This window comes from Primulina tabacum, chromosome 12, assembly GCF_025594145.1.
Source record: "Primulina tabacum isolate GXHZ01 chromosome 12, ASM2559414v2, whole genome shotgun sequence".
Lineage (NCBI taxonomy): Eukaryota > Viridiplantae > Streptophyta > Magnoliopsida > Lamiales > Gesneriaceae > Primulina > Primulina tabacum.
This window is the reverse complement of record NC_134561.1, coordinates 38900918-38915360: the sequence shown is the minus strand read 5'-3', so window position 1 is coordinate 38915360 and position 14443 is coordinate 38900918. Positions and strand designations below refer to the sequence as shown.

The 14443-nt window shown below is 42.0% G+C and overlaps 2 protein-coding genes across 4 annotated transcripts; both read right to left on the bottom strand.

Annotated features, from left to right (window-relative positions):
* Nucleotides 1-141: 141 nt before the first annotated feature.
* LOC142521192 (large ribosomal subunit protein eL28z-like) lies at nt 142-2034 on the bottom strand. The gene is made up of 4 exons (XM_075624418.1): nt 1925-2034; nt 1665-1830; nt 922-1082; nt 142-519 (listed from the first exon to the last, which is right to left on the bottom strand). Exons 2-4 carry the CDS (start codon nt 1810-1812, stop codon nt 397-399), a joined length of 432 nt encoding a protein of 143 aa, XP_075480533.1. The 5' UTR covers nt 1813-1830; nt 1925-2034; the 3' UTR covers nt 142-396.
* Nucleotides 2035-2505: 471 nt separating this feature from the next.
* On the bottom strand, nt 2506-12073 carry LOC142520055 (protein HEADING DATE 3B-like). 3 transcript variants are annotated; one of them, XM_075623011.1, is made up of 6 exons: nt 11196-12073; nt 4614-4800; nt 3874-4516; nt 3712-3763; nt 2961-3586; nt 2506-2885 (listed from the first exon to the last, which is right to left on the bottom strand). In XM_075623011.1, the coding sequence occupies exons 1-6, from the start codon at nt 11436-11438 to the stop codon at nt 2693-2695; spliced, it is 1944 nt and encodes a 647-aa protein (XP_075479126.1). In that variant the 5' UTR covers nt 11439-12073; the 3' UTR covers nt 2506-2692. The 3 variants fall into 3 exon arrangements, with proteins under 3 accessions (XP_075479126.1, XP_075479125.1, XP_075479127.1); XM_075623010.1 differs by having other exon boundaries at nt 2506-3586; nt 11196-12071; XM_075623012.1 differs by having other exon boundaries at nt 2506-3586; nt 4614-4765; nt 11196-11439.
* Between the last annotated feature and the right edge of the window lie 2370 nt (nt 12074-14443).

The following is a 14443-nucleotide window of genomic DNA, read 5'->3' as shown; positions in this document are numbered from 1 at the left end:
GAATTTATTTTTGCAAAATGAAGTATCACTCCGCTTTATTTCCAGTTATTCGGGACTGAACCAAACTTCATGGAAGTGGTGATGAAACAAAAAAGAGTCCACAGAAACAAAAACAAAATTAAAAAACAAAGAAGCTCGACATTGGGTATAAACAATCATATCATAGAGCAAACTAAGCCAAATGCAATCAAATCATACCATATTTCAATCTGAACCAGAGAATCCAAAATCTACGATAAAACACTCCGTTAAAACTAAAAAACAGAGGAAAATTTAAAGTAAAACAGTTCAAGATTTAATTCAAGTCCATTTTGAGTCCAAAAGTAGATAACAATGCGCTACCCTGACTTGGAGAAGTTGGGAAAGGGGAAAACTCCATGAACTTAAGACACTATATCAAGCAGCCTGCCTGTTCCTCTTCTTGACTCCAGACTTGGAAACATTGAGACTTCTGTTAACAACACTCAACCTTGCAAGGGCTGCCTTCTTCAGATCCGGCCTGTAATAGTTATCTGCCACCTGAACTCAAGACGTTTAATTACTACACAGCCACATCTAAAACCCAACATTTAGTGAATTGAGCAAGCGAAAAATAAGCCAGCATGCCTTTCTCCACAACAAATATATGACATGGATAGATATCTAGAGCATTAGATCCTTTATCTTCTACAAATAGAATAGTCATTTTAAAAAACAGTAATGCGTACAGGGAAGATTGCATCTGGATCAAAGGAAAGATTTTCAGCTGTACTGCTCGTCAAAAGTAGAAAGCACGGCACATTAACTTTTAAAAGAAGGCTGGAAAGTAAAGATCTTTGAAACACAAACATAGATTAAATAAGAAAAAGAAACAGTATTAAAATAGAACGCAGGGAAACCAAATAATCTCAAACATAAAGGGACTTACTGATGATAATGTACCTGGTTAGAAACAGCCTTGGCCATGCGGTGGAACTCCTTCTTCATGACAGACTTGTGAAGCAAATGGCGAGGCTTGTGCTGTTTCTTGGTCTTTGCAGTAGCAAGCAAAACCGACTGGTCCTTGCCAGGTTGAATGGTCACGGTTTTCTTGTTTGCCAACCCTAAGAAAATAATCCACAAAACAAGTCATTTCAGATGTCATAAAAGAGAGTTCAACTGCAAAGAACCAAAACAAAATATTCTCTCTTAACAAAATAGAAAAGAAAATAAAAGATTCTCATGAATCCACAAACATCGCAGGTCTTCATTTACAATAAAAGCAATTTATATTAAAAAAAACCAATAGAGAATTGTCCAGCTAACAATCGGCACAGTTATTATCAAAGTCATTAAGAGTGTAATAGTAACATCAGGAGGCTGTATCTGTCTCTAATTTCAATTATATGAAACAGTAATAGAAAAAGCGAAACCAAAAACCAGGTTAATCCACCATCTTCCGATAAATCTGGGATGGTCATATTTCCGTTCGATTTTACTGACAACAAATGTAGCAAATACTCCCACACAAACTTGTAAACAATCAAATGATCACTAACACTAACATAAAATTTACCTTGAAAATAAAATAAGTCGACCTTTTATCATTATTTTCCATATCCGGATCCTTTCTTCAAGTTAAAGTAAAACCAAACAAAAAGTCGAGTAAATGAAGCAAGAACAAATGCCAAAAACATGAAACTAACCAGAATACTTGTATGAATGGATGTTGCATAGATTATTTGGTTCTTTGCTGAATTTCACTCCCGCGGTTCCATTCCCGAATTCCTTCACCAGGAAACAGTTGTTTTTTTTCACGATCTCCCAGATCAACTGCCCAGGCACTGTCGCCATCTCTAACAAGAAGAAACCCTAATTCATGGAGAAGAAAACAAAATCATCAAACGTCAGCATTAACGTATCCACAATGTATCCACAATTTGGGGGGTTGGGCGCTCGGGTTTACCTTAAGACGGAGGAGATTGGGCGGTTTGGGAGGGGACTAAAAGCCCTAGTTATAGAACTGAATGACGAAAATAACCCTCACTGACAGATTAATTTTTTTAATTTAAAAATATTATATATTTTGAATGGTAAACTAATAATGTAGAAAAAATAGCTTTTTTATATGTTTCAACATACCATTTTTTTTATTTAATTATTTTTAAAAATAGTATATTTGTTATCTTCTATTTTAAAATTTTTAATACATATAATTCACCATGAGAATAATAAAATATATAATAAATATGACCAACCAACAAATGTTTGCTAGTATTTGAATTTAAATATAATATAAAAAAAATCCTCCAATATTAAGTAAAAAGAATTTATTCTGACTGATATTTATTTACTATAATATATGAAAAAGAGTAGGTCTGACGGTCTCACGAATCTTTATCTGTGAGACGGGTCAACTCTACCGGTATTCACAATAAAAAATAATATTCTTAGCATAAAAAGTAATAATTTTTCATGGATGACCAAATAAGAGACCCGTCTCACAAAATACGACCCGCGGATAGAAGCCAGGAACGAACTGGACTGAAAGTGATGAATGTTAGTGATATTTTTGTGTGTGTGTATTTGTTTACAGTGTCAACTAATTCACTTAAGCTACTTGTGAAAAAAATCAACTCAACTCTAAATTTCTATTTGACCCATTGTGGCTTCAACAGGGGTCTAGATAAAAAAAATGTAAAAAGTTTTTGATCAAGAAAAGCTTCGACAAAAGCTACTCAAGTCTCTTTCTTTCTTCTTGTATAAACCGGAAAACCCGAGCCGCTGATTCTGGTGCCGACTTGGGGTTGTGAGGCACAACCTTTATCACTTGTATCCTCCGCTCATTGCTTGAATCCTTTGTGTCCTGAACTGACGGTGTGGTGGGAAAAAGAGGTAGCACATCTCCTTCCAACTGCTCGGCAGGACTGCTTGTTCTACGGCCTTGGGATCCTTGCAATTTTTCACCAACATCAGATAATACACCACTCTGCTGGCTCGACCCATGTGAGTTTTTCTGAGGTCCATGCAATGGGATAGCTTGCTTGATTTCAACGTTTGAACCACCAGTACACGATACAGGCATGGTGTGTTGGAAATAGCTTTGCCTGAGTGGAACGCTAGAAAAACGTTCATTACCCTGATGGGTCAATGCAGGAACACCATAAGCTGTTCCACACACTGTGCTTAAACTTATAGGAGTGTAGTTTCCATATACAGACGCCATGAAGCCAAAAGATGGAGGACATGGCCCTGTATAGGGCTTGTAGATTAGTCCCTCGGAAGGAGATCTTACAGGAACAAGCCATTGATTTCCAGGTGGTGGGTAGAAACACCAAGGTGCTAAGTTACCGTCTGTGGGAGTGGATGCTGATGTAGATGGTTTATTTGAAGCAGAAGGCTGGGTAAAATATCGTTTCTCAGCAGCATTTAGGGGCGGTAGAAGCTTTCCATCATTGTCAGGGTTTGACTTTACGCCATCTACTTTTGGTTTGGCTACAATTGGAGAAGGATCCAAAGGGGTAACAAAGAGAAGCTTTTTCATGGGGGGAAACTTGATAGATGGCTTTTTGAGATTGAAATTGTTTTCGAATATCACTTCTGGTGATCCTGCAATTAGTTTCTGCACCTGTTAATATTATCACATGGAGATTAGTAAATAACTAAATATATCGTTAGAAGAGTGAAATTAACACAAAATTTGGACAGATGCGCTACAGAAGAGTTGCTTCAGTTGAATACAGGCATACTTACCTTTACCAGTCTGTGCAACTCAAATATCTGAACCGCAAATATCTTTTGCTGACTGCAAAAAAATGAGTACAACAGAAAGACTAGAAGTTCAATAAAAACGGGTAGATGACCTCAAATTCGAAAAACTTTTCTGCTGCAAGAACAAGCAACCGAAATACTTACTGGACAATTGTTTGCCTTGCTTTCCAGAACAATCTCTGACCAATCACTCCTGCTGCGTCATCATGCAGACCATGTCTACAGTTTTCCACAGAAGTGTCTGAATTTTCTTGCTTCTTGCCAGTACTTACCAATCGCATTGCTTCAGAATCCTTGTCTTCAGAACCCTCCCCAATCCAGTCGATTTCAGGTGGCCTATTGTTGTCAATAAATCGCAAAAAGGAACATGTCAAATCATCCATCTCAGATGCCTGCCTTTTCCCCATCGTTGTTTTAGCCTTGCTCTCTTGCATAACTCTACATTCTTGAAATGGGTGTGCATAAGAATCATATAATATGCTAGAATCACTGATCAAGCTGAGGTCTCTAGCGTTGGTTGAGATTTTATTTCCAGCAAGAGAGGTTGGAGTTGCATCTGCTGAAGTTTTCTCAACTGTTAATATCACGGGTTTTTTTCCCTCTTCATCATCAACATTTTGAGAAAATTGACTGATTTTTACAATGTGATTTTGTTGATCTGCCACACATGTCTCATCTGACTGGTTCAACCGAATATTACGGAGTTTCCCAGAAGCAAATGAACTAAAGGTAGCATTTCTTTCATTATCAAAGCATAATTGAAGTTTGCAATAATTTTGTGCCGTATCTGCTCGAAAGACAAACACTACGATCATTTGCATCTCCAGACAAGTTAGCTAACTATTACCGAAAGCTGGAAAAACCATGAGGCTGAGAGGACTTACAGTCATTGATCCTCGTTGAATTTCCTGAAACTAGGGGGTTTTGCTCATTTTTATTCCCTGACACCGGTGACTCGGATTTCTTTAATGCAATGTTCAAATTTAAGCCACTAGAATAATTAATCACGTCCGCTGAGTGACAAGATCCTGACAAACTAGAGAAGGGAGGAAGTGCTTTGGAATTTCCAGCCTGTTTTCATCAAGAATTTGAGACACATCATGGAGAATTTTTGAGTTCGAGGGAGAGATAATGATAAAGAATTTGATAAGATTCTCATAAAATTTAAATTTCTTCAACTGAGGAAAACTAGTGTCAAGTTCATTCACCTCTAACTAAATCTAAGCACATGTAGCTATCCAAATGTAATTGATACCCCATGGATGGGTTCACTACCCCTGGCCCATCTCTAGCCCAAATGGAAGATAAGCCCATCAAGGGCCCAGGTATTCTCCTATAAATACCAGGTTTGAGTGTTCAGTTGATTCATTCAATATATTGTTTTTCAGCAGCACCCTTAGCTGCTCCCCCCATATATCCTCAGTCTCTGACTTGAGCGTCGGAGGGGCTACGCCAGGACACCCTCCTGGCCCCCTCGTAACGATCTTATTTGTGATTTCAGGCTCAGGGTAATTTCAAAGCCCGCGTTTGGACTAGTGACAATTGCTGGAATCGGACCCTAAATTTCCGTGAGTATCACTTGGCGCCGTCCGTGGGAACTTTGCGTTGAGACGTAGAGATGGTAGGCAAGAGAGGAAGTAGAAGAGCTACCTCAGTATCATCGCGTCCTCAGAGGGGACCCGAACAATATCATGTTGAGACAAGACAGGAACAACCGCATCTTGAGATGAGACAGGAACAACCTCGTCAAGAGACAAGAGCCGAGCAGCCCCTTCACAAGACAAGGGTCGAGCAAACCCGTCCCAATGAGAACGTGGGGAACTTGACCCTAGAACAGTTGGGCCAATTTATCACCCGGACAGTGAACGAGGCCATGAAGAGGAATCAAGAGTCTATGTTTGCTGAAGGACAAGCCACTCGCCAGGACCGAGAGGAGAATGCTGAGGGTCATCAGAGCAGGGTTGAAGAGACGCAACCCCTCCAAGGTGGGGAGAATCCCGAGATAGAGGAGATGTGGAAGGAGATAAGAATGTTGAGGCAACAATTGGGAAACAAAGCTCCAGTGTCCAAGAAGGAGAGTCCTTTTTCCCCTGCCATTTTGGAGGAAGGGCTTCCTCCAAGTTTCCGACAATCAAATGTAGGAGAGTACGATGGTCGTACTGACCCAGAAGAACATTTGGGAAGGTTTGAGAACACAGCTATGTTGCATCAGTATTCAGATGGAGTTAAGTTTAAGGTGTTTCTGGGCACGTTGGTGAGGTCAGCCCAGCAATGGTTTAACACCTTGCAGCCCAACTCTCTATGATCTTTCGAGGATTTTTCTGTTGCTTTCTTGCACAGATTCGCTAGCAGCAAGAGGCACCAAAGAAATTATTTGAGCTTGTTTGTGATGAAGCAGCAAGAAACTGAAACTCTGCGAGAATTTATTCAGCGTTTCAACGTTGCAGCGCTGGATATACCAGATGCTTCCCCTGACATCATGATAAATGCCTTTACCCAAGGACTGAGGGGAGGAGAGTTCTTTAAATCATTGGTCAAGAAACCTCCATCAAGTTATGATGATCTGTTATCTCAGACGAAAAAATATGTACATCTAGAAGATGCCCAGCGACACAAGAAGATGGAGCAGCGGCATGGGGGAAATAGAGTCGAGGGAGCGGAAAGAGGAGGTTGGAAGAGAGGTGCGAGCGAGAAGAAGGAGGATAAAGCTAGGGACAGAAGACAATTCTCATCCTATGTTCCCCTGGATAGGAGTTTTGACAGGGTGATGGAGGTGAGGGATCCCGAGGGAAGGTGGGAGAAGTCGCAAAAGGTTGAGAGCGGTGCTCGATTGCCTTCGCGGGACAGACGAGAAGGATCCGCATCCGGGAGTCGACCGAGGTCTCGCCCGTCCCCCAGGCGTGGTCAAGGTCCTCCATGGATAAATCAGAGGGTTGGGGAGCAGAGAGGGGAAGGTCGAGGTCAAATTGTCCTTCAGGAGCCCGTCGAGTCGAGGAGGGAAACGAATTAGGATAACCACCCTGCGAGAGGAATGATTCATATGATCTCGGGCGGTGCTACTGATGGAGACTCTGGGCGAGCTCGGAAAGCACATGGGAGAAGGTTGGAGAACTTTGAGATATCTAGGGGTGCAGACTTACCACAAGACCCCATTATCAGCTTTGGGCCGGAAGACCTCCAAGGCGTTGTCACTCCACATAACGATGCCTTGGTGGTGACGGCCACCATTGCCAATTATGATGTGACAAGGATATTTATTGATAATGGAAGCTCCGTGAATGTCTTGTTCAAGAGCACGTTGGATCAAATGAAGGTGGAAGGATTTGAGTTTGAGCAGGTCTCCACCCCGCTGTATGGGTTTGCAGGACACGCCATCCCGTCTTTGGGTCAGATTGTGCTTCGCCTATCCTTGGGGACTGATCGTCGGCGGGTAACAAAAATGATAGCGTTCACTGTGGTGGATACCCTTTCAGCGTATAATGGAATTCTAGGACGGCCAGCCCTGAAGGATTTCAGAGCTATAGTTTCCACTTATCATCAGAAGCTTAAGTTTCCTATGGGAAAAGGAGTTGGAGTCTTGTGCGGAGATCAAAAAGTCGCGCGTCGGTGTTATGAAGTGGTAGTGAGGGAGGAGGGAAAAAGAGCGTGTGTGGAGCTTAACTTGATTAGAAAAGGAAAAAGTGGGTAACTTTGTCCTGTGGAGGTACAAGAAGAGCAGAGATGAACGTTGGAGAATGCGCTGGACAAGGCTCTAAAGAGGCTCGGGAACATTTACCACCTTAGAGAATATTAATCTTAAATTGAATTTTGCTGTATTTCGTTTCTGAATTTGTCTTGTGTTATCAGTTAAAATTTAATAAAGCCAAGTTCTTATATTAAGTTCGTGAATGTTGTTGTATTGTGAGGATGAAATGAGTTAAATTTTCATACTAAGGCATCGCCTAGCAGAGGAGCAGAATTTGTCCGGAGAAAAATTAAATTTTCCTGCTAAGACGTCGCCTAACAGAGGAGCAGAGTTAGGGAGGAGAAAAATTAAATTTTCCTGCTAAGACGTCGCCTAGCAGTGGAGGAGAAGAATTTTATTTTTCTGCTAAGGCACCGCCTAGCAGAGGAGCAGAGTTAGGGAGGAGAAAAATTTTATCTTCCTGCTAAGGCACCACCTAGCAGAGGAGCAGAGTTAGGGAGGAGAAAAATTTTATCTTCCTGCTATGGCATCGCCTAGCAGAGGAGCAGAGTGGAGAGGAGAAAAATTCTATTTTCCTGCTAATGCATCACCTAGCAGAGGAGCAGATTGAGGAAGGAGATTTAAATTTTATTTTTCCTACTAAGGCATCGCCTATTAGAGGAGCAGAGTTAGGGAGGAGAAAAATTTTATTTTCCTGCTAAGGCACCACCGCCTAGTAGAGGAGCAGAGTTAGGGAGGAGAAAAATTTTATTTTTCTGCTAAGGCACCACCGCCTAGCAGAGGAACAGAGTTAGGGAGAAGAAAAATTTTATCTTCCTGCTATGACATCGCCTAGCAGAGGAGCAGAGTGGGGAGAAGAAAAATTTTATTTTTCTGCTAAGGCACCGCCTAGCAGAGGAGCAGAGTTAGGGAGGAGAAAAATTTTATCTTCCTGCTATGGCATCGCCTAGCAGAGGAGCAGAGTGGGGAGGAGAAAAATTTTATTTTCCTGCTAAGGCACAGCCTAGCAGAGGAGCAGATTTAGGGAGGAGAAAAATTTTATCTTCCTGTTATGGCATCGCCTAGCAGAGGAGAAGAGTGGGGAGGAGAAAAATTCTATTATCCTGCTAAGGCATTGCCTAGCAGAGGAGCAGAGTGAGGAAGGAGAAAAATTTTATTTTCCTGCTAAGGCATCGCCTAGCAAAGGAACAGAGTTAGGGAGGAGAAAAATTTTATTTTCCTTCTAAGACATCGCCTAGCAAATGAGCAGAGTTTAGGAGGAGAAAAATGTTATTTTCCTGATATGGCGTCGCCTAACAGAGGAGTTAGAGGGTGAGGTTGAAGAATTTTTAATTTCCTGCTAAGGCTTCGCCTAGCAGAGGAGTTAGAGTTTGAGGGTGGAGAATTTTTATTTTCCTGCTAAGGCGTCGCCTAGCAGAGGAGTTAGAGGGTGAGGTGGAGAATCTTTATTTTCCTGCTAAGGCGTCGCTTTGCATAGGAGGTAGAGGGTGAGAGTGGAGATTCTTTATTTTCCTGCTAAGGTGTCGCCTGGCAGAGGAGTTAGAGGATGAGGGTGAAGAATCTTTATTTTCCTGCTAAGGCGTCGCCTGGCAGAGGAGTTAGAGGGTGACGTGGTGAAATTTTTATTTTCCTGCTAAGGCGTCGCCTAGCAGAGGAGTTAGAGGGTGAAGGTGGAGAATCTTTATTTTCCTGCTAAGACGTCGCCTGGCAGAGGAGTTAGAGGGTGACGAGGTGAAATTCTTATTTTCCTGCTAAGGCGTCGCCTTACAGAGGAGTTAGAGGGTGAGGGTGAAGAATTTTTATTTTCTTGCTAAGGCTTCGCCTAGTAGAGGAGTTAGATTATGAGGGTGGAGAATTTTTATTTTCCTGCTAAGACCCGGCTTAGCAGAGGAGTTATGAGATGATGAGGTGAGAGTTTGATTTTCCTGCTAAGGCGTCGCCTAGCAGAGGAGTTAGAGGATGAGGGGGGAGAATCTTTATTTTCCTGCTAAGGCGTCGCCTGGCAGAGGAGTTAGAGGGTGACGAGGTGAAATTTTTAATTTCCTGCTAAGGCGTCGCCTAGCAGAGGAGTTAGAGGGTGAGGGTGGAGAATCTTTATTTTCCTGCTAAGGCATCGCCTGACAGAGGAGTTAGAGAGTGACGAGGTGAAATTTTTATTTTCCTGCTAAGGCATCGCCCATCAGATGAGTTAGAGAGTGAGGAGGTTGAAGTTTTTATCTTTTCCTGCTAAGGACTATTTTAGCAGATGAGTTAACGACGCGGGGAAGTGGAAATCATTTTCCTTCAAAAACTTAGTAGAGGACCTTGAAGATGGAGGCGTCGAGGACATTCCGTGTTAGAAAAATTTATTCGGTTTATCGATAACGAACGATGTTTGCCGCTGCGAAAATTACGGGGCGAGTGCGAGGGCGAGCGTGTGCACGTTTGGCAAAGAGGTGTAGCAGGGCGAGGTTGTGAGGGCGAGCGCGCGACGGGCGCGCGGCTGGCAGGGATGAGGAAGGGTGATGCTGTTCTTGGGCGAGGAGGGGCGAGGCTGTGCTTGGGTGTGGGCAGGGCGAGGGGCAAGCTTGTGGAGGAAGGCGCGCCAAGCGAGCACGCTGCGTGTGGCGAGCCCTCGGTGTGTGGCGAGCCCTCGATGTGGGCGAGGGCTTGCGCTGAAGGTGGCGATGCGAGGGTGTAGGGGTTACGACGAACGGGTAGATGTATGGGCGTTGGGCGAGTCCTCGGCGGGGACGAGGCGGGCGCTAGGCGAGCACAGGGTGGGCGCTGGGCGAGCACGCTGCATGTGGCGAGCCCTCGGCGTGGGGCAAGCACTGTGGGCGAGGTTGGAACGCTGGGCGAGGGCTTGCGCTTAAAGTGGCGAGGCGGGGGCGAGCGGGTAAATGTATGGGCGCGAGCCGAGTGAAGCGAGGTGCTGACATAGGTGATGGCGAGGTGATGATGAAGCGGCGCTAGGGTTAACGTGCAGGTGAGGCGTAGGCGGGAGAGGGCTGGTGAATGAATTATAGAGAAAATTCTGTAGGGGAGAAGTGAGAATGCAGTGAGGAGGGAACCTATATCTGTAGGGGAAGCCCAGACCAAGTCTTTCCTTTCATAGCAGGATTATGATTTGATTTGTTTCCAAACTTGTGGAGACTAATGAGCAGCAGAGGAAAAATACGCAACTCACATGTTGTAAATCGAGGACAACACAATTAATCGAACTTTGAACCTACAATTCAGTTCGACTTGGGAGGGGGAGACTGGTGATACCCCATGGATGGGCCTACTATCTCTGGCCCATCCCTAGCCCAAATGGAAGACAAGCCCATCAAGAGCCCAGATATTCTCCTATAAATACCAGGTTTGAGTGTTCAGTTGATTCATTCAATATATTGTTTTTCAGCAGCACCCTTAGCTGTTCCCCCATATATCCTCAGTCTCTGACTTGAGGGTCGGAGGGGCTACGCCAGGACACCCTCCTGGCCCCCTCCTAACGATCTTATTTGTGATTTCAGACTCAGGGTAATTTCAAAGCCCGCGTCTGGCTAGTGACACTTGCTGAAATCGGACCCTAAATTTCCAGTGAATATCAGTAATCAATGTCAGCAAGTGATGACAATGCTGTTTCAGCTATAAGATTTATGGGGTAAATCTTCTGTTTAAAGGCCAAAGGAATGCAAAGTCCACACTCATGTAAATGATTCAAGAAAATCCCCCGGTACAGACAAATGACTCAATAGATAAAGACGAAAATAATGATAAAAAATAATAATAAAGATTAGCCATTTTCACGGCTTACATTGCTTGAGGATGGTGGTTGGACATAGGTACTATATCCGTTGCTTGGTGGAAGAGGCAGCAATTTCATGGATCCAGACTCGTACCTCAGATTTTGAATAGATAAATTATGCTTATACTGTTCAGAAAGAGCCATTTTATTCCTCGGGGGGGCCCTTGGCCCTCCTCTATCAGCATCATTGACATGAAATCTAGGAAACAGAGGATGATCAATTTGTTTCCCTTCATCTTTTACACCTTTCATTTAACAATTATCTTAATTCTCAAAACTTGACCAATTAAACAAATCCCACTTATTTCATAAACAAATCCACCCCTTCCAGAACAACGAAAATTAAGTAACTGGAAATGAAATATGAAACTTCGACAACCAATCGACCTCAGAACTCAGTTCATGTGGCTTGAATAGCAATGAGCGAAGCACGTGAAATGACAAGCCAAAGTCTATTCTTGAACGCAAAATCAAATCTTCAAACAAAGAGCACGGACTAAATATCAAGTTTCTAGGTGGGATATCTATTACGCATGAATATCAAGAGCATCCCAGATACTCACTTCAAGAAAACCCAACTTCCAACCAGTAAACTCACGCGGGTAGGCCCCATAAACAAGAAAAATATCCACAGCCAAAAAAAAGGCTTTTTAACTGAAACCAAGAAAATGCAGCACTATATAGAACAGAAGATCATATCATACAAAGTGAGAGACAGGTGGCTAGAGTTAAGGGCTTAATCCACAGGTGGAGAAGATAGATAGATGAGAATCAGCGAAGGACGAGGGTCACCTCAGAATCTCAAAAGATCGCAGTGCAAAAAAGTGGAAGAGAGATAAATTTGTTAAGTAATTTGTGGGGTCGTTTTTGCGTTTTGAGGTCCCCAAAATGGAAATCTTCCTTGGTTGTAGGTAGAGAAAAAAACAAAAGAGATCGACTTTAGACGCAATTCTTTTTATTTGTCTCAGTGTGTGTATATATATATATATACCAGAGATTTTAGAAAATATTTCTATCCCATACGATTTTTAATATTATAATTTTGAGAAGGCAAAAACTTGTTTGAGACGGTCTCACGACTAGTATTTTGTGAGAGTGATATCTTATTTGAGTTATTCATGAAAAAGTATTACTTTTTATTTAGAATATCAGTAGGGTTGATCATCTCACGTATAAAGATTCGTGGAGATGTCGATGGATGTTGCCATTGGAGATGGATGTTCTTTCTTTATTTATGAGAGTAAAAGTAATGAGACAAGAGCTTGAGCTTCCAGCCGCTGAGGAAGCAACAATTGAAGCAATCTTTGATCTAGGAGAAAGATAGAATGAAAAACAATCCAAAATCATTCACATCAAAGCTCCTACGGATCAAGTTGTTGCATAGATTGTAATGCTTGAGAAAGCGGCCGAGATACCCATCCATGTGGAATAATTCCCTCAAATTCCAACAATTGACGAAATTGTTTTTCAGACTGGTGGTTAAGTGGATCGGTCTAAACCTTTGAATGAAGAAGCTCCATCCTCCTCACCGCATCAAGTGCCATCAGAAGATCTCCAAGAGATTTCTTTAATATATGTGGATGAAGTGGTCTGATCTCTATCCCAGTTCGAGTTCAATCAAAGCAAATGGATCCCTAATCTCCCATGCTTGAAGATTTCACTATTGAGAAAGGAGGAAATTACGTTGATGAAGATCTGAATTTGGAATCATTGCCAACCACTCCAGCCATAATGAAAGAGACTGAAGATACAATGCTCTCTCCCGAGAATCTGTCTGGCAAGGAGTTGGTTATTTATGGAGAAGAAATTGAGCAGGTTTTTATTGAAGAAGTGGTTGTTCAGGAGCCAAAATAAGTTAAGTTCTAGCCGCCAGTGCCATCATCTCAAGTCTAGTCGTTGGTGGTGTGGTGTATCAAGCAGGTCCCTCCTCCTTTCCTCCAGATGATTTTCTAACCGAACAATCAGCTCTCAACCAAGACACCTTTTGATCGTTTTGTCTTAATTGCTCACAGTCTCTTAATCAGTGAATGAGATAGAAGTCAAAAACTATGTTTATCAGGTGCAGTTCGATAGTTTCAGGGCTCAAATGATCAAGAACCTAAGTGCCATTGAATCCCAATTCCGATTGACCATGGTCGCTTAGACCATAATGAAAAATCGAGCGATCACCATGAACACATAACTTTCAACTCATATTTCACGAAGTCAATTTCTTCTAAATACTGAGTTGAAAATTCAAGTTGCTCATATCAGACATCATATGAATGAGCGGTTTGATACTATGGGCGGTTAGTTTCAAGAAATTCTTAAGTATATGCAATGTACTGATGCCAAAAAAGGGAAAAAATGGTGGATTACAAAAAGGTGAAGAGCAGAAACGCCGAGCTAAGATAGCCAAATATGAAGAGTCAAAGAGATTGGATGATAAGAGGAGAATGGAAGATGCTGAGAAAAGAAGTGAAGGAGGTGGTAGTATTGGAGGTGAAAGCCATAATAGAGGTTTTACTATTTTCTACGTCGGTTTATTAGGACTTATAATTTACCCCACCAGTAAAAATGAAATATCATTTATTCAATGAAATTCATTCTTTTTCATATGTCGCCTACCTTGCTTAAATGTAATTTTTATATAGACTTGCATTATGGTTTTGTCATTACTAAAAAGAAAAAATTGTTAGAATATTTCTGTTATCCAAAGTTTTTGTAATTGAAAAAATAACATCATCGAGTTGTTTGAGATACATCCGCTCTTTAATTGTATTTTCAGGTTTTCAAACTGCTGAGCAGTTCAATCCATTCTGACAAGAGCATCAAAAGATCAAGACATTTTGGTGTTAGAGTAGGTGCATGTCGAGCCAAGTGTTGGCCGAGTGTTCACAATGAAACTCTATGTATAAACAATCTTTATTTTAATAATATTTGAAATTATTATTGGCACATCTTTATCTGAATATCCATGCTAGTTGCATAGATAAAGCCCTTGAATATACAAATAATAGAAAGAATATGAGATGCTCATATGATGAGTATCATGAAACTCATATTTGGAATACTGTATATTCTGAACAGTTCCTAGTCGATTCAGCAGCCGCTAAGAAGGATATAGGCCGTTCGAGTTCGAGACTAGTATCTGCGATGTGAGTACCATGTTTCATTGGTAGGGGACATTGTGATGTCCGAGCATGCAGATAGGTGCTCCTAGTAGAGTGCACTGAACAACCCTCCATGAAGGACTTTCCAAGTGGTTCTCACTTATC